Source organism: Strongylocentrotus purpuratus, unplaced genomic scaffold (genome assembly GCF_000002235.5).
Source record: "Strongylocentrotus purpuratus isolate Spur 01 unplaced genomic scaffold, Spur_5.0 spur5_scaffold_19, whole genome shotgun sequence".
NCBI classification, from domain to species: domain Eukaryota; kingdom Metazoa; phylum Echinodermata; class Echinoidea; order Camarodonta; family Strongylocentrotidae; genus Strongylocentrotus; species Strongylocentrotus purpuratus.
Window position 1 is genome coordinate 15,034,222 of NW_022145604.1, and position 23,172 is coordinate 15,057,393.

Here is a 23,172-nt window from a genome sequence, read left to right on the forward strand (position 1 = left end):
GGACGATACTATGAATACACACCTTCAAACTGGGGACGCTCGATGATCGGGGACCGTCCCCGGTTCTGATATTAGCATGAGCATGTCATTTTTAGGCCACTGGAGGGCCACTCTACTTTATTTGATGTTTGGGAGGTAGTCCCCTATTTCATGGATTTATGCGCGCAACAACACACGACGGGACACACTGGACGATCTCTGTGTGAAAGGTAGTGATCCTCGTAAGCGATTATATTAAACGACGCCATCTCTTGGCGAAATATATGCACGCGCGTGTTGCAGCTTCCGGTATTCTCACTGATCTCTGTATGAAAAGAATTTCATTCTAGCAGCTAGGCCTATACTGTGCATATAGTGTCATTGGTTTAATGGTGTTGTCTCCAGAGAAGGTTTAACTAAATGCTACATATTTACTGCATTGTATTTGCACTTATTGACATCATTTGTATTTATCAATATTCTGTTTACAAGAGACCGTTTTACATGACACAAATGGTAGGGCTAATAAATCGGTCTATAAAGCATACAGGCGGAGCATATATGTTTTCTTTTAATTTTCTGACACTTAAATCATACACTGTAAAGCACTTTTTGTTATTATTATCAAATAAGTTAAATATACCTCCCTCCTAGGTGCCATTCATTTTTGATGAGTGTCTGTTTGATTATGATAAAAAAGGCTTACCCCTTTTTCAGTTTACCTTTCCTTTTCAAAATTAATTGAGCACTTCTGATTACCTATATAATTTTGTTTCATAATTCGCTCCCACTAACTTTAGGCCTAATCAGAGTAAATATGGTTTTGCAAAAACCCAAATTGGGGACGGGGGGGGGGGGGGGGGGGAGGACGTAAATTTTAGTTCCAACGGGGGTCACGTACCGTGCCGCGCTAAAGCCGCTAAACCTGTACCCATTTTAAGGATGTCAAAATGGGCGAAAATTTCCAGTTGAACAGTAAAATTACGAAATCATACCCCATTGTTAGTAATTTTTGTGCCCAAAACCATAGCCTGCCTCATGTTCAGAATTTTTTATTTAAAAAAGTCACCCATTATAGTGTCGACTAAGTTTAGAATATGTACGCCTGCATGATGTTAGTTCAGACTGAGACTAGAGTCATAATATCTGGCATGTCTGAAAATATAGGCTGGGGAGGGAGGCCTACCGAGTCCACAATTTTTTATAATTTGACTGCGGGATCGAAGGGGCGCCAAAATTTTGGGCTCCCACCCCGGTGGATGAATCACCTCTCGATGAACTCTGTGATGTTCCCGCCTGCGCCTCACGCTTACGATTCGTGCAGGGAGCGCGGTGGGTATAACCGCGGAGCGCCAAGGTACTAGCTAGGTGACATGATGTGTAGCCGGTCATCATAAGCTAGGGTGAGTGATCTGATGTCTCCGCGTGATTATGGTATGATTTGAGCTTTTTCTGTGTCGTGTTTCCGTCTGTTATATTTAGATTGATATCTAGACTTGTAGTAGGCCTAGTACGGGAATGGGAAAGATTAGAATCTACACTCTAACTTCGATCTAGACCCTAGAGTCTACGGTAGATATGAATAGGCCTAGAAAATTTAACACAACTTCGCCTACGGCCGTGCCCCATATCCATGAGCATGGCCACCATCGCCGATCGGCTAGCAGTGCACAGCCACACAGTGGGCCAGATCGATGCCGTCAAAATTGAGCCAGGGGTGGTATTCTGAAAATTGTCGTAACTTTTCTATTATTGTAAAACAGCTGAGGAACTAACACTTCAACCAAAGAGATATATCCTCCTTGCGCTTAAACAAGCTCTGCTTCAAGATAGTTCCTCTTTTCTCATGCTTTTTTCCCCATTAGATCTAGAATCTAGGTCTAGAGTCTAGATCTAGATTTGTCGTTTCGTTGCATATTTGTTGTGATAGAGTCTATAGACTCTAGAGTCTAGAGGATATAGATCTAGATTTAGGCCTAATTATTCTTATAGGGCCTATAGACCTAGACCTACTTGTGTAGGTCTAGATAGGCACAATATGTTTGCATCAGAAATCCAAAACAAATTAGAATAGACTCTAGATCTAGATCTAGGAGTCTAGATCTAGTCTAGGTAAGACAATTTTCAGAATACTGATTTTATCTTAACACCAAAGATTAGAGATTTATTTTCAGAATCAACCCCTAGTGAGAGCCAAAGACAAAGTGCGCCAAAATAGGGATTTGGTCATTGACAAAAAAAATTGTTTTCTAGATTCTAGGTCTATGCAAAGTTTTAAAACTTGAAGGACAGCTCTGAGCAATATTTTTTCTTTAGGCCTAGTCTAGGTCTAGATCTAAATCGATTTTAAGCTGGTCAGTTTTACTTTTTGAAAAAGACACAAATTGTTAATGCCTATTGGCTTATTGCATTGCCATTGGCCCCTTTCATGGGTATGACTATTGACTTATTGTAGTGTCCACTATTTTTCAACCTAGCCGTAACGTTAGGGATAAAATGTTCAAATCCAATAACAAATGTGTCGATATGTTTTACTTTTGAAAGTTGGATGTAAATCTTTTGGAAAAGTTGGTTTTGGACCTTAATCTTTTCTCATTCACTAGATCTAGATCTAGACTACATGTATGTTATTTATTGGAGATAGAGGTAAATATTTACAAAAGAGATGTGAATTCTGAAGTCAATTATTCTAGATGTAACTTTACTCAAAAGCTAGGTTTTTTTTTTTAATTCCTCTTCTAGTATCTGGGTGGTAGTATTTTGCAGACAAAAGTCCAAAAGTGGATTCACTACATGTAGATCTAGGTTATATTTTGACAGTTGGATAACTATTTTATGTCAGTTTTTGCTAAAATTTGGAATTTGACACCACAATGTTATTATTTACTAATAGAAATCTCTGTGAGAATAATTCCATCATTTAACTCTTTATAATCAAGTATAAGTAGACTGCTATTGCAAGATATCCCAAAAATTCATTTACTTAAAAATTGTGAGGATGCAGAACGTGACAAACTGATGTGAACAGACATTTTCCCCAGTAAATCCCTTCCAGCATACAGTATACATACAGGCGCATCGGAAGGGTCCCAGCTTTTTTCTTTTTTTGGGGGGGGGGGGGAACACCATCGAGTGTAAGCTCTTGAATTTGTCATTAAGAATAAAAAGAAAGAAAACTAATAATGCTTTATTCGACCACGTTATAAATTGTTTCCCATCATTATCTTTCATTATTGGTATTGGACAAGATTACATGTATTCACTGATGGTAGCATCGGATGGCGTGGGAGGTCAGAGACCAGGCAGGGCAATGTTATGAATGACGTAAGAGCAAATTTCCGTGATGGGGCCCATGCCTTTTGCACGAAAACAACTCTTCAGTCTTAAAACTTGTCCTTTTTGAGAGAAATTCTCAAAACTGACAAACTTTGCATTAACTGTAGTCTCTTTGAGGGAGCCTAACTACTGAATAAGAGAACTTTGATTTGTGAATGCTTAAACATTGCATTTTAGAGCATTAAAATGCATATTTTACATGGTTGTAGTGCAATCTTAATTGGGGGGGGGGCAAAAATCGTTGTACTGCAATTGGTCCTTCATGTGTATATATACAGTATCTCATGTCTGATCATCAACATATTTTGCTATTTTGCTATTATTTCACTGTATACATGGCTCTGCTCTGCAGTATAACATCGGCTTGATTAAGCATTACTTTCCTTCTAGACAGCTACGTTCTCAAAACTCTGGCTTACTTGTTACTCCTAGGGTTAAAACAAAGTGGGGGAGCGAACCTTCGCTCATGCTGGACCTTCATTATGGAATACTCTCCCTCAATGGATTAAGAATAGCAGTTCTGCTGAAGTGTTAAAAAACAATCTTAAGAAATATCTGTTTAATTTAGCTTTATAATTGATTACCATAACCTTTCATGTCTGTACCTTTCCTATCGCACTTTTTATAAATGTATCATGTATGTATTTCATCTTTTGCACAAGCTGCGCCTTGAGCATTTGACTATCAAGTGGATTTGGCGCCTTATAAATCATATGTATTATTATTATTATTATTATTATTATTATTATTATATTAATCTGAATATTCTTTCATCTTCTTTACCATGATGAGCAGCTACAGTACATATGATTTTTTGGATTGTTGGTCAGTCCATATACACATTTGTAGATTGCTAAGACATCTCAAAAAGAGTAGACCTACTCCAGACTTGAACAATTTACCATATAGCATTCAGAGAGTAGATTGTAGGATGTAATAAAACAAACACTACTTTTGAGAGAGTGTTGGTCCTATTTATTTTGTCAATGACATTTATTTTTTCTTATGAATAATTTCAATAGCATAGTTGACTAATACTAGAAATTTTCATTATTTTGTTCTGTTCTTTGCTTTTCAATCAACAGGATCAACAACTGGATTTGGAACCTGTTGAGGATCAGGAAACTTTTGAAATTCAGGTTGAATCATTAATGCAAGCACTCTTAATTATCATCGTGGGATACAAGGAGGACATACTAGCCTTGAATGATGTTATAACAATGATTGTAGACCTCTTATACCAACAAGAATCCTGAAGGAGTAGGTAAAATTTCTTTGCTTTATAACAGGAACTGATTATTTTTTGATAAACGGGGGGGGGGGGGGGGGGGGGATAAAAATGAGATTTAGAGTAGCTCATTATACACGTTGTGTAAGCCTACAATCTAGTTGAGAAATATCAATCTTTCTTCACCTCAGAGGTGATTCTGGGGTGGTTTGGTCAGAAACTGAAACATTGTGAATATTAATGATTTTGTACCTTTATGATCTCCAATTCTTTTGTTGTAGGGGGGGGGGGTTCATAGAAAAGCTTTTCATAAAGACTTAAAGACTTAGAACAGAAGGATAGATTAACCATCAAACTCAGGACATGTATGAATCTCGCAGAGCCAATGAACTAATAAGATTTTAGGAACCTGAGAACTAAGATCAAAGGGTCAAACATGTATTTGAAAAATTGCTTCTGTTTTTGTTTGTAAATTTGCTCTATGGTGGTGGCATTTTTTTAACTGTGCAGTCTTGTTGATATAGACGTTGGACGATGGACATAATGAAGAAAAAAAGGTTTCTTTTTAACGTCCAAGAAAAACGTTTTTGAAATATTTTCACAAAAAAGTCCCCAAAATCTAGATGAAATTTTTTTAGAATGTTTTAAAATGTCCGTGTGTTATAAATGTGGTAGATAAATGAAATACTGTGCTTGACTGTACCTTTTGCTTTTTTTCAGTAATGGCAGGAAGAGTTACAAGATCAAAAGGAAGAAAGTGTACACCAGGAAATTATGAGAAGTACCTGGGGAACAAATATGAAGACCCAGAAGGATTTGAACCAAAGTTTCTCAACTCTGAAGTTGGTATGTATTTATAGATTTTCGGTCAATACTATACTTAGAAATGAAGAACACCATTTTCCTGTGTCATATTCTCTTGATATATTATTAATTATTCTTCATGGATAGATACTTTGCTTTCTATTTTTTCTTCTTCCAAATTTACCATTCTTCAGTTTCTATAGTTCAGGCTACTGCGATGAGGCATCATCAGTGTTGTCTTTCCACCTAGACTCTACATGTACATTTATATTGTACATTAGATCTTGGTTCAAACCAATTCAGACAGAGTAAACCCCAAAAGTATTTGTATTAGTGTTCCCATGACAGTATGTAAATTTGGAGCTGAAAAGGGGAATTGTCTGTATATTAATATTTAGCTAAATGTGGGGATTATTACTACCATGGTGAGAAAGCATTTCCATACATTGCATTTCCTAACTTTGGGAAAATCAAAATCTTGGGTTGAATGAATAGATTTTGATTTAAAGTGTAACATGATGCTACATAAATTAACCTTTAAATTAAATTTAAATTTTAAATTTTTCCCCACAACCTTCTTTTTTTTAATTTTAGAATGTAAGAATCTTATAGGTACATTATTACCTCACTTCTGTTTAATTTCTTGCAATATTAAATGTTGCTGCCCTATTCAGGACATGGATTATTTGCTGTTAAAGACTTCCCGAAAGGTGCATTTCTACTGGAGTACAAGGGAGAGACTATAAGTGAGCAAGAAGCTGGGAGGAGGGAATATACAAGTCACCACAGCTACCAATTTTTCTTCCAGCATGAGGGTAAAACAATGTGGTAAGAATAATATCTGTTACAAAATGTTCTTGTCCATGTAACATAGCAAAAACCCTTCTTTCGAAACTACACTCTCACAGTATTTCCGGAATGGCCCTTATGGATGGTCATCAAAGTGCTTGTAAAATTTTTAGAAAACTTCATTGTCTGCTCCGTTCATATGATACCTCAATCAAGAAAAATGAGCCAGGAATAACAAAGTTCTGTTTGTTTAAAGTAGCCCTTTCATTTTCATAATTTTAACAAACGAATTCGTTTTCACTGGGTGCCTGCCGTAGCAAAAAGCAGATTTGACAAAAGACTTAACTCCGTTTCGTTGACAATCAGCCATGCATAAAGACTCTCGTCTACGGCTGATTGTCAACGAAGCGGAGTTAAGTCTTTTGTTAATTTCGTTTATTGATACGGCAGGCAGCCAGTGAAAACGAATTTGTTTAATAAAATTATGGAAATGCAAGCACTACTTTAAACAAACAGAACTTTGTCATTCCTCGCTCATTTTTCCTGATTGAGGTGTCATATGAAAGGGCAGAAACTCAGATACCGCCCGCCAAATGTCTTTTTGGTTTCCTTCCTTCAAATTGCTTTTAATCACTCACACGTGAAATATGCATTATCTGAGTAGCATCACATGAAAGAGGAGACTCTAAGCTTTCCAAATATGTATCATTCATTAATTATAGTTGTGATTAAGTTATGATAGAACATCGATACTTCTCGGTTTCGTTTTTTCTGGGATGCACTGTATATAAAACATACTTGCATTCCAAAATTGTTTACTATTCAGTGTACTTATCGACGGGTTATAATACAATAATTGCATGTAATAGTATAACTATGGAATGTGTTTGTTGATAAAAAACAACACAACACAAAAGTACCCCCCCCCCCAGTTCAAACTAGATTAATTTTGTATAAACAAGCCCTTTTTGGTGTTGTTTACATGTAAGCGCTGTTGATGTTTATCATGGTTGAGTGAGCACGTTTTTAACTGCATGTACTGTATGAAGCATGAAATGCTAAAAATGTACTATTTAAATAATGCTCGAAAAACGACTACCCGGTATTTTCACATGTGATATGCTGACTCGTGTTGGTTGATGCCAATTCTTTCCATAAACTGAATAGATTGTGTAGATTAAAGAAAGCTGAACATTACTTTTTTCCCCAAAAAAATGGTGTCAGCCAACCGTGATAAAATAAGTGTCGGGGATACATGTAGGCGTGACGCGGTCAAACAATGGAAGAAAGCAACTTCGCCAAAGTTTGGTTTCACAGACACCCCCCCCCCCCCAAAAAAAAAAAAAAATTAAATTGACTATTGTGACTTTTGAAAAGTGACATTTTTGCCTTAACCAGTAATAATTTTAATTGTTTTTGCTCAACAAATTTTGTTAAAAATTTATGCTTTTTTGGTAAGGGGGAGTTTTTTGTTGTGTTAAAAGATATATATCGATAATGATATGAAATGATTCAATTTGGAAAGCAGTATGTCATCCTAGAACTTGGGGCCAAGTATCAAACCATCAATCATTTTAGCAAATCAGGATTGTTCCGATCCGATATCAATTTGACCACACAGACATGTAGTAAGGTCTACAAAAGAAAAGAAAATCAGAATCACTCAACAAATAAAGAGGGATTTGTGATTTGCCTTAAATACCATTGTAATTGTTGACAGTCTGTCGGAACACCAAGTGTGAAATTATTCTCTTAAACAGAGAGCAGAATACTAAAGAAAGTAAGATTATTCCTGATGACAAGCAAAGAAATTACATGTAGCAACAAAATGTATAAATAAATAAATAAATGACCAATAGATGCATGGGAGAGAAAAAGAGCTAGAGATATTTAGACCTAAATTACTTTGTAGAGATACACTGTAATGTTGCATGGATGACCTCCAACTCATGATCATGATCATACTAAAATTAAAGAAAAAAGCAACATGCACAGGATGCAAGTTGTGTGTAAAGCCTAGAGGGAAATGAAGCCAGACTGGAGACCGTCCCCTTTTGCAATAAATATGCTAATCAATACACAAAAGTGGCAAACTCATGTTCAAATAAGCTTAGATTACTAATGCAGCAAGGATGGACTGGGGACCGTCCCCTTTTGCAGTAACTATGCTAGTGAATACACAAAAGCTGCAAACCCATGTTCAAATTGTGTATAAGTTAAAGAGTGCTATTAATGTACCTGAATGGGGACCGTCCCCTTTTGCAGTAACTATGCTGAATACAAAAATGCGTCCAAACTCATGTTCAAATTGTGTATAAGTTAAAGAGTGCAATTAATGTAACCTGACTGGGGACCGTCCCCTTTTGCAGTAACTATGCTAGTGAATACACAAAAGTGGCAAACTCATGTTCAAATAAGCTTATAGGTCACAATGCAGCGAAGATCGACTGGGGACCGTCCCCTTTTGCAGTAACTATGCTAGTGAATACACAAAAGCGGCAAACTCATGTTCAAATTGTGTATAAGTTAAAGAATGCTATTATATGTAACCTGACTGGGGACCGGCCGTCCCCTTTTGCAGTAACTATATGCTAGTGAATACACAAAAGCGGCAAACTCATGTTCAAATAAGCTTCGATCACAATGCAGCAAAGATGGACTGGGGACCGTCCCCTTTTGCAGTAGCTAGTGAATACACAAAAGCGGCCAACTTATGTTCAAATTGTGTATAAGTTAAAGAGTGCAATTAATGTAACCTGAATGGGGACCGTCCCCTTTTGCAGTAACTATGCTAGTGAATACACAAAAGTGGCAAACTCATGTTCAAATAAGCTTAGGTCGCAGCAAAGATGGACTGGGGACCGTCCCCTTTTGCAGTAACTATGCTAGTGAATACACAAAAGCGGCAAACTCATGTTCAAATTGTGTATAAGTTAAAGAGTGCAATTAATGTAACCTGACTGGGGACCGTCCCCTTTTGCAGTAACTATGCTAGTGAATACACAAAAGCGGCAATCTCATGTTCAAATAAGCTTAGCTCACAATGCAGCAAAGATGGACTGGGGACCGTCCCCTTTTGCAGTAACTATGCTAGTGAATACACAAAAGCGCCAAACTCATGTTCAAATTGTGTAAGCTTGAAGGGCAATAGTGTAGCTTAAAGTGCAATAACCTGACTGGGGATCGACCGTCCCCATTTGCAGTAAAGTAACTATGCTAGTGCATGAATACACAAAAGCGGCAAACTCATGTTAAAATTGTGTATATATAAGCTTAAAGTGCAATAACCAGACTGGGGACCGTCCCCTTTTGTAGTAATATGCTAGTGAATACACAAAAGCAGCATACTCATGTTCAAATAGTATAAGCTTAGAGCACAATGTAACCTGACCATAGGGACCGTCCCCTCAGTGGAGCTGACATGTGTAATATGTACTGGCGTATCATTTAATAAATAAACTATTATTTTTTTAAATTTCAATATTTGCAGTGTACGTAGGATAAGAGGTAAACAATGACCAAAAACGTATATAACTAAAAATACATTTACCTAATACTTCCTACATTTTTGATGGGGGGCCGGGGGGGGGGGGGGGCAGCAAGGAAACTAGATTTTGGTGTTATCTAGGTTACATTTTTTTTTTGTGTTCCCCACAGCTCTACCTATATGAGTGATGAGACTGAGAGTGATGATACCCCCCTAGCACCTCCACCAACTCCTGTGTCTTCTCATTTTCCACCATCTACATGTGACAATTCATCTTGCCCTTCTTTATCATCTCATCCATCATCAATTTCTCTTCATCAACATTCATTATCACTCGTTTCAGCTCCTAGTCTGTCTCATGCACCCTCTGTTCCATCACCTTTACCACAGCCCTCTCATTCTGCTATCTCTGTCCAGGCATCTCATACACATGTAGATGTTTTTTATTTGTTCTGTGCAGTTTTAATGTTTTTAATTGTCTTTACTGTCATCATTCTTTTTGTATTATTTTGTCATTTGTACTTGTAAATTTTTTCATTGTGTCCTGTTCTACAAATACCTATCTTCTTTTCCCTACATTTCCTGCTGTCTTGTAATGGTAAGCATTTAAATTCAAAAGATATTCTGTTGCCTTATACTTATAGTTTCATAGTTCATTGTAGAATTTGTAGAATTGTACTGACTCTTTGACCCCCTATTGGGTATGAGAGTACAAACGAACATAAACGGAATGTAATAATCTGACAACTGATACTTGTGCTGTCTGACCATGATCGATGTAGCTATTGTCAATATATTGAATAATAGAATACATAGAATTTTGGAAGTTGTTATCCGAGGCATAAAGAAGCACAATAATTTGGCCAGTCTGACACTCTAAATGAGGGTTTTTTTTAATCCTTTTTAAAAAAAAATACAAATGTTGATAACTACATGTATTTAATCTCTTTGGTGTTCATGGCTGTTGTATGATAGAAAGAGCTCTGTATTTATTCTGAGAGATATATTGCTCTAATACTGTAATTCACATGTCACCACAAAAGTTGATACATGCATGCACTAGATTCCCCATTCTTCTGTGCAGTAGACATACATGTAGCTCGTTGCTTTTCTGGTGGCGGCGGTGGCAGTGTCAACATCACAAACTTTACCCAAAGTTAGTTTTGGAATTTTTGATATAATTTTGAAAGTATAAGTCCTTATTCAATTAAACTTACATGTAGACTAAAGAATTTTGAAGTATCCCCAATCATGTGAGTAGAATTTCAGGTCGCAAAGTTAAAGTCAATCAAGGTCATTTCAGGTCAACAAACTTAGACTATGTTGTGGCATCAACATCAAAACTTACCAAAGGTTAAGATTTTGAATTTTTATCAACATTTTGAAAGTATACATTCCTGTTCCATAAAACTTGAACATAAGGGTAATCATGCAAGTATCACCAAACATGTGATTAGTTTTTAGGTGACAAAGTCAAGGTCAAATGTAATTTCAGGTCTGCAAACTTAAACTTTCTTGTTGCATGAATTAACATCAAGATTTTGAATTTTTAGCATAATTTCTAAAGTACCGTGTCAAATTCCATGAAACGAACCCAAGGGTTATCAAGTACCACAATCATATGACACAAATTACAGGTCACAAATTCAAGGTGAAAGGTCATTTTAGGTCAGTAGACTTTAATTGTGTTTTCACTACTTAATATGAGAATTAATAAATCAATTTGTATTATTTGTTCATATTTCATGAAAGTTATCAATCTTGGTAGAAATACATGTAAAAGTAAATAATTATTCTGATGATTTTTATTCAACGCTTAAAGTGCATTGTAACCTGACTGGGGACCATCCCCTTTTGCAGTAATATGCTAGTGAATACACAAAAGCGGCAAACTCATGTTCAAATTGTGTATAAAGCTTAGAGCACAATGTACCTAGACTGGGGACTGTTCCCTTTTGCAGTAACTTTGCTAGTGAATACACAAAAGTGGCAAACTCATGTTCAATTAAGTTGTGTATAAAGCTTAGAGCACAATGTACCTAGACTGGGGATCGTCCCCCTTTGCAGTAATGATGCTAAAGATTACACAAAAGCTGCAAAGAGTATGCTAGACTGGGGATCGTCCCCTAGTTGCAGTAACTATGCTAATGAATACACAAAAGCGGCAAACTTATGTTCAAATTGTGTAGAAAGCTTCAGGCATGACAATTTTTTGCGTATTCACGGGTTTCTACTTTTTCCCGGATTTTGGATTTTCTTTTCCGCTGATAGAAGCAAAAGGCGGAAAAAAATCTGTGGAAATTAGCCATTTCCTTTTTTTTTTTGTGTGTGTGTCTTAGCGACAGAGCGACAGATTGATATTGGTCACTCTGACTAATCGCTATGAAGTGAAACATAAGAAGAATAAGAAGAAACCACGCAAAAAACACTATGGACAAAAATATATAAAAATTACATCAATATATTAGAAACCACACTTACAATACATTATAATTGTACACGATGGAAACACAAGTGGGTAGGAGTGGCGGTGGTAAATGACAAAGAATTATATATACTGATATGTATAATATCTCTAATAATGATCGCTTATGATGTTTAAGTCAAACAATCGCCCCCAATCTTCCAAGTTGACAGTCTATACAGTTCATTGTTCCTGAATTCTACTGGTTTGACCTCAGCAGAGTTGACTACATTATTTTTCAAGAAAATCATGCAAATGAAAATGCTGGAATTTGAATTACAATATACAGATACTTTGATAAGGTTTAAGTGATTTGAGTGTTTTGTGCATTGCATGTACCTCTTGGAATGAATTAAGTGTGTATTTTTTCTTTCTTTTTTCCTATTTTCTTTTCAGCATTGATGCATCTGACACCAACCATTTAGCTCGTCTTGTGAATGATAGTGCTCCATCAAAACGCTCTTGCAATGCAAGGATGAGAAAGATCATTAGCTGTTCTGGAACACTACATTTGTGTTTATTCTCTCTACGTGATATTGAGCAAGGAGAAGAGATTCGATACGACTATGCTGCGAAAGGTCTCTCATGGAGAAAAAAAGAAAAACTATATAACAAGATAGCATTGAGTGTAGATTCCAGGAATGAAGATGATGGGAACTATGAAACTGTACTGGATTCTGAAGACGATGGTGGCTTAAATTCAGGGTTATCAAATTTCAAGAGATTACAGCATATAAATGAAGCCATTATTGAATGCTGTAATGGTAAGAATGACAAAGGGAAGGCATGTATCAAAGAATCTGGATATAAATGCAGAGATGAGAATGAACAGGGTGGTTCAGCAGCATCTAGAGGCAGAAATGAAGATGAACCAGGCATTTTGACACCATTGGAGGATGTTATTCACACAGATCCTGAATTTGCACCAGATTCAGGAGATCGAGATAAACAAGATCCTGATGTTGCACCAGATTCAGGAGATAGAGATAAACAGAATCCTGATGTTGCACCAGATTCAGGAGATAGAGATAAACAGAATCCTGATGTTGCACCAGATTCAGGAGATAGTGGTAAACAGGATTCTGATGTTGCACCAGATTCAGGAGATAGAGATAAACAGGATCCTGATGTTGCACCAGATTCAGGAGATAGAGATAAACAGAATCCTGATGTTACACCAGATTCAGGAGATAGAGATAAACAGAATCCTGATGTTGCACCAGATTCAAGAGATAGAGATAAACAGGATCCTGATGTTGCACCAGATTCAGGAGATAGAGATAAACAGGATCCTGATGTTACACCAGATTCAGGAGATAGAGATAAACAGAATCCTGATGTTGCACCAGATTCAAGAGATAGAGATAAACAGGATCCTGATGTTGCACCAGATTCAGGAGATAGAGATAAACAGAATCCTGATGTTGCACCAGATTCAAGAGATAGAGATAAACAGGATCCTGATGTTGCACCAGATTCAGGAGATAGAGATAAACAGGATCCTGATGTTGCACCAGATTCAGGAGATAGAGATAAACAGAATCCTGATGTTGCACCAAATTCAAGATATAGAGATAAACAGACCCCTGACTGTACACTAGATTCAGCAGATGAAGATAAACAGACTCCTGATGTTGCACCAGATCCAGCAGATGATGACAATGATGATGACTTTGCACCAGATTCAGCAGATGATGACAATGATGACTTTGCCCCAGATCCAGTAGATGATGATGATAAAGATTCTGACTTTGCACCAGATTCAGCAGATGAAGATGACAGTGATAGTACTGACTTTGCACCAGATTCAGCAGACGATTGGGACAATGATACTGACTTTGCACCAGATCCAGTAGATGGAGATAAACAGGATCCTGACCTTACACAAGATTCAAGAGATGCAGGGCATTCTGTCACTGTGATAAACACGCAAGATCCATCTACTGTAGATGAGCAGCCAACAGTTATGTGCACAGACAATACAAATGGAAGAAAATACAACAAAGGGACATATTGCCCATTTTGCCAACGGTATGTTATGAAATTTCCAAGACATTTAAGGGAGTTTAAGGCACATAAAAATGAACCCCAAGTTGTTGAATGGTTAGCAACACAAGACAACAAGTTGTTAACAAAGATGCGAAACTATGGCAACTTCCTTCACAATGCAGAGGTGCTAAAAAACAAGGAAGGTGTACTGATACCAGTATACCGACCCAACAAAAAAGATGCTGACTGTGATAAATATGTACCGTGCAATACCTGCTATGGCTTTTTTGCAAAAAGAGACCTGTGGAAGCATAGTTGTGTGTTTGATGAGAAGACAGATGAACCAGTCAGGAAGCGCATGCGAAGAAATCGTGTCAAAGCTGGTAAAATGATGTTACCTTTTGAGGGCTCCGAGGCAGTTCGTGCTATATTTGCTGGATTGAGAGATGATGAGGAAGGTGTTGGAAGCTTCATTAAGAATGACCCTCTCATGAAGAAATTGGCTGACAAGTTTGCTCTCAAGTTGGGACATGATAGTGAGCAGTATAATCACATCCGAAATAAATTGAGAGAGGTTGGAAGAATGGTATTACAATACAGACGAAAAACGAAGAACAGTACTACATCTTTGGCTGATTTAATTGACCCGAGCAAGTTCAGAGATGTGGTGGAGGCTACAAGAACAGTAGCTGGGTTTGACGGGAAGAGGCATTTGTATGTCACTCCAAGTTTAGCACTCAAACTTGGACATACCATGAAGAAGGTCTGTAATATATTGCTAGCAGAAGGTATAATGGCAGGTGATAAGGTCCTTGAGGACAGATGCAATAACTTCTCCAAGCTCCTGGACATGAACTGGCATGAGCAGGTTTCGTCCCATGCCCTACGCACACTTACGCAAAACAAGAGGAACAACCCCCAATTCTTGCCAATAACAACTGACATTCAGACCCTGGCATCATTCCTGAAGAAAGAAATGAAACATGGGAAACAAAATCTACTCAGTGATCCATCGAACATTCAGCAACATTGGAAACATCTGTCTGAAGTTACCCTGACTTTATTGTTGGTATTCAACCGCAAGAGATCAGGGGAGGTTTCTAAGATGAGAGTAGAAGACCTTCATAAATGCAGAAAAGGTTCTGAGGGCCTAACTCTGTTGGAAGGCTTGTCAAAGTGGGAACAAGAACTGTGCAAGATGTTATGGCGCATAGAAATCGTAGGGAAGAAGGGCCGCACTGTTCCTATGTTGCTAACTGAGGTAATGAAGGATAGCTTGGATCTACTCAATCACAACAGAGAGAAAGCTGGGGTTTTGGATGACAACAAATTTGTCTTTGCAATGTTGCATAGCAATGGACACATCAGAGGATGTGATACTCTTCGCAAGCATGCTGATCTTTGTGGAGCAAGTAGACCAGAGTTTCTTAGATCAACAAGACTTCGGAAGCATATAGGAACAGTCTCTCAACTGATGAATCTAGAACGGAATGAGGAAGACATCCTTGCAAAGTTCTTGGGGCATGATATTCATGTTCACAGAGAATACTATCGTCTACCAGACGAGACTTTACAACTGGCCAAGGTTTCAAAGGTTTTGCTGCAGTTAGACAGTGGAGATCTAAGTTGTCTGAGTGGAAAGGGACTTGATGACATCCAGTTGGATAAAGGGGAAGGTATGTTTATATGTATATTGTACCTTCAAGTTGATCTACAACTACTAGATTATTTCACAAAACAGTGGCATCTTTCATATTAAACTTCTTCTCTCAGTAAGCCTTTGAAGCTATAAAAGGACAAATACAATTCTAAGCAATATCTGTGTGGTGGGACAAATCTGTTTTCCTCCTAAGCCATTATACTGTATCCTTTTTTATAAATGTTTTTGCAATATTACTATATCTAGAATGCTACAGATTTGATAAAATACTTGAACAGAATTATTAAACATCTCTGGCAAATTTATATTGCAGCACATACATAAAAAAAAAAAATATATATATATATATACAATGTACACTCAACAACAATAAACACTTTTTAAAGTTCAGTTTTGTCATAGTAGACTTTCATAAAACTCAATATATTGTACGTCAAATTAAAGGAAATTAATGCTCTTTTCACCTTGTAGGTGAACACATAAAGAAACTTTATGCATGGGTGAACACATTTGTTTTTCTCTTCCAAGGTGCAAAAGCAAAAATTTACAGTTTGCCGTTCATATGTATATGCCTTTCCACATAATAATGGGAACAGAAGATGAAACATACTCGATGAAAGACTCATTTATTGCATAATTGAGCCATAGCTCTCTATATCTCTTTCCAGCCCCCCCCCCCCCCCCCAAAAAAAAAAGTGAAAGAAAACGAAAGAGAAGAAGCTTCTGTTGATAAAGTCCAAATTCTAATTAACTTTGCATTAGCCACAAGGATAATTACATGCCCCAAAATTGATTTTCTAACTTCTTGGTCAAATGGAATGATTATTCAGTGATGTAGCTTGTGGGATTATAAAATACAGTGCATTACCAGGGAACACCACTGTTATGTTCAAAAGCATACCCCCACAATGCATTGTCCTAATTCCCCCATGCTGTGCCACTTTGATTATTTCTAATTGGTAAATTTTAGATTTAAAGATTGATTTTCTTTTCAAGTGGGAGGAACCATGCAAAATTCCATCATGCTTTTTAAAAAACGTTTTTGTTGTAATTTTTAGTGCAATATGACGATGCATATCAAGTTGATTGACTTCACAAAAAATTGTTGCATTTTTAAAACTTACTTTTTGGAACAGATAACTGAATGTGTGAGGCATCAATATTTATTTCATCCATCTTTTTGTTGGTCTTTTTCATGCATCATCATCACCCTTACAGAGGTAATTTTGGAAGACCCTCTTGAGCCAAATGATGACAATGAGAATATTGCGGATGTCAGTGGTAAGTTCAGTTTGTGTTATGTACACCCAAAACCAATAACAAATGGGGGACAGCTGGCTTTTGCTAACGTTGCACGCAAATTATGGTAAACTTTACCATTAGAAATGAGACAATCATCATCAATTGAAATATTTAAGAAGAAACTTAAGCACCATTTGTTTATGTTGTAGTTATTAATATTGTATAATTATGTAGATATATTACAAGAGCGCCTTGAGCAGTCTTTTATAATGGATATGTGTTCTTTACAAGTTGACATTATTATTATTATTATTTGAGGGATCTGAATGTCTTCAACAGTACAAGAGGATGGAGAGTTAATTTGAAACAGTTCAAGATTCTGAAAAATTTAGATTCCATAAATAACTCAACAAAGAAGCACTGTTAAGCATAACAAAAATTCAGTAGACATTCAAAATGCTGTTGTAAAAATCTAAAGCTTAATTGTTTAAAATCTTTTCTTGAGAAATGGTTGCATTGCAAAGAGGGGGAAACATGTTCATTCCTATTCTGATCTTCACACATATGCTATATTCTTTAGTGCCCTTATATATTATACAAATATTAAATGTTTATGAGTGCTATGGTTCCAAATATTACATGATGGTGCAAGTTGAATAGGATAGTGGATAGTTACGTTTGTGAGGTGTGTACTTAATGTTGATTCGTGTGGCATTAACTCATTATTAGATCACAGTGCATTAATGTCCATATAGGCTGGCTGGACTCATTCCTGCTAGTAGAAAGAATAATTCATTTCTCTGTTGGCCTGTGTACGAAAGGGGGGGGGGGGTTATGTCTCATTGAGACCTATATTAATAGCAAGCACGAACACAACAACAGATAAAAGGTACTTTTTCATCATTAGGGGCGTAACCCGGGTTTCGCATTTAGGGTATCAAAAACAGCAAAATTAAGAAAAAAGGTTGTCAAATTAAGAGCTGATGAGAAGGACAGATCCGCAAAAAGGGTAGGAAATTGGATTCCCAATAGTTTAGGAACTGTTAAAATAGGTTGCAAAATACCAAAATGAGGACCTTTGATCCCTTTTTAGGGGTGCTTTTCAGAAGAGATTTTACAGATACTATACAGGTTTCTATATATAAAAAAAAAATATATATATATATATATATATATGAAATTGACTTGAGTACATAGAGAACAATTAAACAAGTAAAACTAAAAAAAATCTTCAAAATCAGATGAATAATGACAAAGTTAGAGCATCTTGAAACTTTTAATTGTAACATGAAACAGTGATATGCATAAAACAATTATTGACAAGATTTTTACTGTATTTTTTAATTTTACTGTCTATTCAACATTTATTCTTATATTTTAGGTTGTTCCCCTACAACATCATCTGAGGAAAAGGTCATCGAGTACACACAGGACCTACAGAAGACAAGACGCAAATTACAGAAGAGAGGTAAAAAGAAGAGGAAATTGATGAATGCTGAAAGAAATGGCAGTATGCTTTTTGAGGTTATGAATGATGAAGGTGGCGTTTGTTGGAAGAAAAAAATATTCAGAAATGTGTAAAAAATCAAATAAATAAACATCAACTTTTGTACTTTGATACGCAACAGTGTACAATCTGGCTGGGGAAGTCCCCTGTTGCTTGTGACGGTACATACAGTATGGATAGGGTGTATACCTTTACACACACTCCTCTTTATCAGACTGGGGACCGTCCCCTGTTGCATGAAGACCTACATAAAATATGTCGTTATCGGATAGCATATCACATCAATCTGTTCAATTACACTGGGGACCGTTCCCTGTTGCATGTACACTTATATGTGAAAAGTATGTTACATGATGGTCATATCTGTTCCATGGACATCCACTTGGGACTGTCCCCTGTTGCACAAATATGAAGAATGTGTTATCCGGCACCTCAATCCCCTCAATCAGACTGGGGACAGTTCCCTTTTGCATGTACAGGTAACTCTGCCTTAGTCAAATCTCTTGGGACCACAGAAATCTGTTTGACTGAGGAGAAATTTGACTTATGAGAGAGGTAAATAACACATGTCTTGTATAATCTGATCTAAAAAATTGCTTTGACTTAGGTGATTATTCGGCTTAGGCAGAGTTTACTGTAAACAAAATTGTGACATCGGATAGCTTAAAAAAAGACATAAATCTGCACAACTAATAATAATAATAATATTTAATTTTTATTATACTATTTACAACTAGACTAGGGACTGTCTCATGTAGTTGCATGTACATGGAATGTGTGTTACCTGATACTTATTTTTGCTCAGTCAGAGTGGGACGGTCCCTTTTCGCATATATACATTGATATTTTTTGATACCTTTGCCCCATCATTAATCTGCTCAATCAGACTGGAGACTGTCCTCTGTTGCATGTACATAAATATTATGTGTCACCTGATACCTTTACACATTGGTCTCCTGAATCAGACTGGGGACCATCCCCTGTAGCATGTATATGAAATGTGTGTCATCTGAAAGTATAAGACGTCAGTCTGCTCAATTAGAATGGGGACCATCCCCTGTTGCATCACAATATTACATTTCAGTAAGAATATTGTATTGGATTATAAGCAGCATGAACAGTAATGAAAAAGAAATAATAATCTCCAGGCACAACATACTGCCTTGCCATTGTCCTGTATGGTAATTGGACCGCTTTGCTTGCCCAGCTTACATACAGTTAAACTTTTTCTGTGTTATGGATTTAGTCTTGTGCCGTAATATCACTATATCACTTGGTCCAAGATAATTGAGTGGAAAGCTTACAAAATAACCTAGATGGGCATGAAAAGGTATGCTTAAATATGAACAGTTTGATTTAACATGGATCAGTTAGTTACAACCTATCAGATCAAATCCACATGTTAAGATAATAGAATATTTTTACAATTACAAAGCAATTTCTTTTGAGAGAACATAACATTACTGGAATCCTCATATTATAGGAAAATTTTGCTGTTCAGAAATTCCCGAACAATTGCAGTAAAACGTATAACCTTTACAATTTGCTGCAAAAAGCAGCAAATTTGCCCTCCAAGTACAATGTTGTACATAGGGAACCCATGGTTGCATAATGAGTTATCAGAGTCCACACTGGTATCATAGTGATTTGAATAAGTACAGCACAATTAAACAAGCAAAACAGTGAAAATTTCATTAAAATCAGATGAAAAGTGACAAAGTTAGAGCATCTTGAAACTTTTAATTGTTACATGAAACAGTGATATGCATAAAACAGGCTGTATTAGTGAGCCAATGTTACATTACGCATATCACTGTTTCACAAAATAATACAAAAATTCAAAATGCAATAACTTTGATAATTTTCACCCAATATTGACAAGATGTTTACTGTATTTTTTAATTTTACTGTTTATTCAACATTTATTCTTATTTTTAGGTTGTTCCCCTACAACATCAGCTGAGGAAAAGGTCATCGAGTACACACAGGACCTACAGAAGACAAGACGCAAATTACAGAAGAGAGGTAAAAAGAAGAGGAAATTGATGAATGCTGAAAGAAATGGCAATACCGATATGCTTTTTGAGATTATGAATGACAGAGGGGTGTTATAAGATCAAAGTGCTTTTTAAATGATAAACCCTATTGAGTATAAAAGGGACAATCAAAAGACCAAAATAATAACTTGTGATTTAAATCTGCTACATACATGTATGTGCCCTGTAAAAAAAATACAATCAATCTTTTATGTTCCAGGCACAGAATGTAATTAGAATTGACTAATTCTAACCTTTTGAAAGATTTGATGGCATTCCTTTGTTAATTTTAAAATGAACTTACCATACCTTTATTTTGTTCATTTTTTTTTAGCAGGCCCCAAGAGAGTGAAAGCAGTACCTGAAAAGTTGAGTACCGGTAAGAGGAATCAGATCAAGCGACCCTGGACTCCTGACGAAAAAGCTGCTGTCCATGAAACCTTTCACCGTGAGATTTTCCAAAACAGACTTCCAGGTAAAGGTGTGATTCAGCAATGTCTTAACAAAAAGGCAGTTCTTCACAAGCGTACTTGGACGCAAGTTAAAGACTTTATTAGAAATTATCTAAAATACAAGGGGAATAAAGGATTTCTGTAAAAGGATTTCTGTAAAAGGATTTCTCCTGTGGTGCATTTGTGACTTGCTTTTAATTTTGAGGTGTTGGGTCATGTACAATTATAGATTCTCCCTGTATCCTCTCTGCACCAATACTGGATGTCCCAGTCTTCTCTACTTTTTTTATTCTTTAATTTCTTTAATGTGAGATATGAGATGATTGCTCTTGCTAAGCAAACCCAACCAGGCCAAAAATAGTATAGTTTGATCAGTCTCCATCAAGTTCATAGATTGGCAGTGGGAACCTAGCTAGCCTAAGGCTGCTAGTGAGGCGGGGACGACCGTATGTCACTAGCATAGTGTTAGTATTGCTAGGAGACCTGTTTTTGTCAAAAGACCTATCTCATACATTTACACATCTTCTGTCGCATTATATTCCACTAGTAGGAAATATCATCTTAATGCTTGAACTATTATATGGGTATTGATAATACAGTATATAAATCTTTTACCATGATCAAAGACATTAATAATCCAAGTGTTGAGAATTATTTCCAACTATAAATATATATGATAAAATTGTTCTGTACTATTTACCATTTTATTATTTAAGAACCATGTAAATGGAGTCAATATAAATTATATTGATTAAGGTTCATTTAAGAATGAAACATTTTGGTTATTTTTGGTTCAGTTTACCTATGCAAAAAGCGATGACATGCTATTAACCTTAGAAGAGAAAGAAATGGATTTTATAACACATGTAATTTTACCTCATTGTCCTGATTACCTCCTGCCATAAATGTTAATCACTGTTATAGATATTTCTTGCTTGCATTATGAGCAATTGTTTTGGAGAAATTATTTGGATGTTCTGGGATATTCCTTACTGTATCACCATAATTAATTTCCATAATCAATTTCCAATCATTCATATATGTATTACTGTACTCTGGTATCTAGCTGTGTTTCATTTGTCACATTATCAAGCTCTATTTGGAGTGGGGATTCCTAGTGTGTTCTACAGTGTATAAGTTTCTTACTCTTAGCTACATTAACATAAACCAGTTTTTTACCATGATGTATTTTGCAGTAAACTAATGTAAAGGGTCTCCTGCACCAGAGGCAAGTGAGCTATGCTCCCCATTTTGCACCCCCCGTCATCTGTTTTCATGTTTGTCTTCTTTATGGAAACACATTCTTTCATTTTGACTTATTATTATTTTTTTTATTTTTTTTTTTTTTTTATTTTTTATTTTTTATTTTTTATTTTTTATTTTTTTTTTGGGGGGGGACTTAGTTTTTTAACAATGGCATCCTGGCCAGCAAGTAGCTATTAATAAAGACCCCTTTACAAGTAGTAAAGGTATTTTTCACAATTTTTCTTCACATCTAGGAATTATAGAACAAAGTTAACCCTAACTAGGCCTGGGGGAGTGGGGTGGGGTGGGGCTGTTTCCCACCAGCCCCTGCAGACAAAGTCTAGAGAGGGCATTAAGCGTTGCACCTGTCTGTCTCTTCATCCCCAAATTGGTTTCTGAGCGATAACTTGTTCAATATTTGACAGATTCTAATAATTTTGGTGTGTAGGTAGATCACAATAAAAGACAGGTCAAATTTGAATTCGGAGTCCACAGGTCACAAGTCAAAGGTCACAACTCATAAATTTTTATGCAAATTGGTTTCCGTGCGATAACTTGAAAAATATTGCACGGGTTTTAATGATTTTGGGTGTAAAGGTAGGTGTCAAATTCGAATTTCGAGTCTGCAGGTCAAAGGTCACACTTCATTATATGCAAATTAGTCAAAAATGTGTTTCCCCTCCATATAACTTCAGAAATGTTTGATGGATTTTAATTTGTTGGTATGTCACTAGTTGATTTATTGGTTTTGTAATACATAAATGTGCATCTGAATTTGATTCAGTTTAAAAAAAATGCAGGATCGAGAATGAAATCAACATCTCTTTTTCAGACCAAAAAACTAATAAATGCTTACTATATAACCACATTAAGTGGGGGCATCTGTTTCCTATGGACACAACACACTTTTTCTAGTTTTAATCTTGCACATCGTTTCAGACCATATTTACTACG

General features: G+C 36.3%; 1 protein-coding gene across 3 annotated transcripts; it reads left to right on the top strand.

Annotated features, from left to right (window-relative positions):
• Window positions 1-4,073: 4,073 nt before the first annotated feature.
• Window positions 4,074-21,315, top strand: LOC100891939. 3 transcript variants are annotated; one of them, XM_030990395.1, is made up of 8 exons: window positions 4,074-4,579; window positions 5,264-5,389; window positions 6,022-6,175; window positions 12,484-15,752; window positions 16,955-17,017; window positions 18,360-18,446; window positions 20,424-20,510; window positions 20,856-21,315. In XM_030990395.1, the coding sequence occupies exons 2-8, from the start codon at window positions 5,266-5,268 to the stop codon at window positions 21,116-21,118; spliced, it is 4,047 nt and encodes a 1,348-aa protein (XP_030846255.1). In that variant the 5' UTR covers window positions 4,074-4,579; window positions 5,264-5,265; the 3' UTR covers window positions 21,119-21,315. The 3 variants fall into 3 exon arrangements, with proteins under 3 accessions (XP_030846255.1, XP_030846258.1, XP_030846257.1); XM_030990398.1 differs by having other exon boundaries at window positions 20,859-21,315; XM_030990397.1 differs by having other exon boundaries at window positions 4,074-4,575.
• The last annotated feature ends 1,857 nt before the right edge of the window (window positions 21,316-23,172 follow it).

Coding starts and splice junctions, on each gene's coding strand:
- LOC100891939 (XM_030990395.1), top strand. CDS start 5,266: ATGGCAGGAAGAGTTACAAGATCAAAAGGAAGAAAGTGTACACCAGGA. Junction 5,390..6,021: donor GTTTCTCAACTCTGAAGTTG/GTATGTATTTAT, acceptor TGCCCTATTCAG/GACATGGATTATTTGCTGTT. Junction 6,176..12,483: donor CATGAGGGTAAAACAATGTG/GTAAGAATAATA, acceptor TTTTCTTTTCAG/CATTGATGCATCTGACACCA.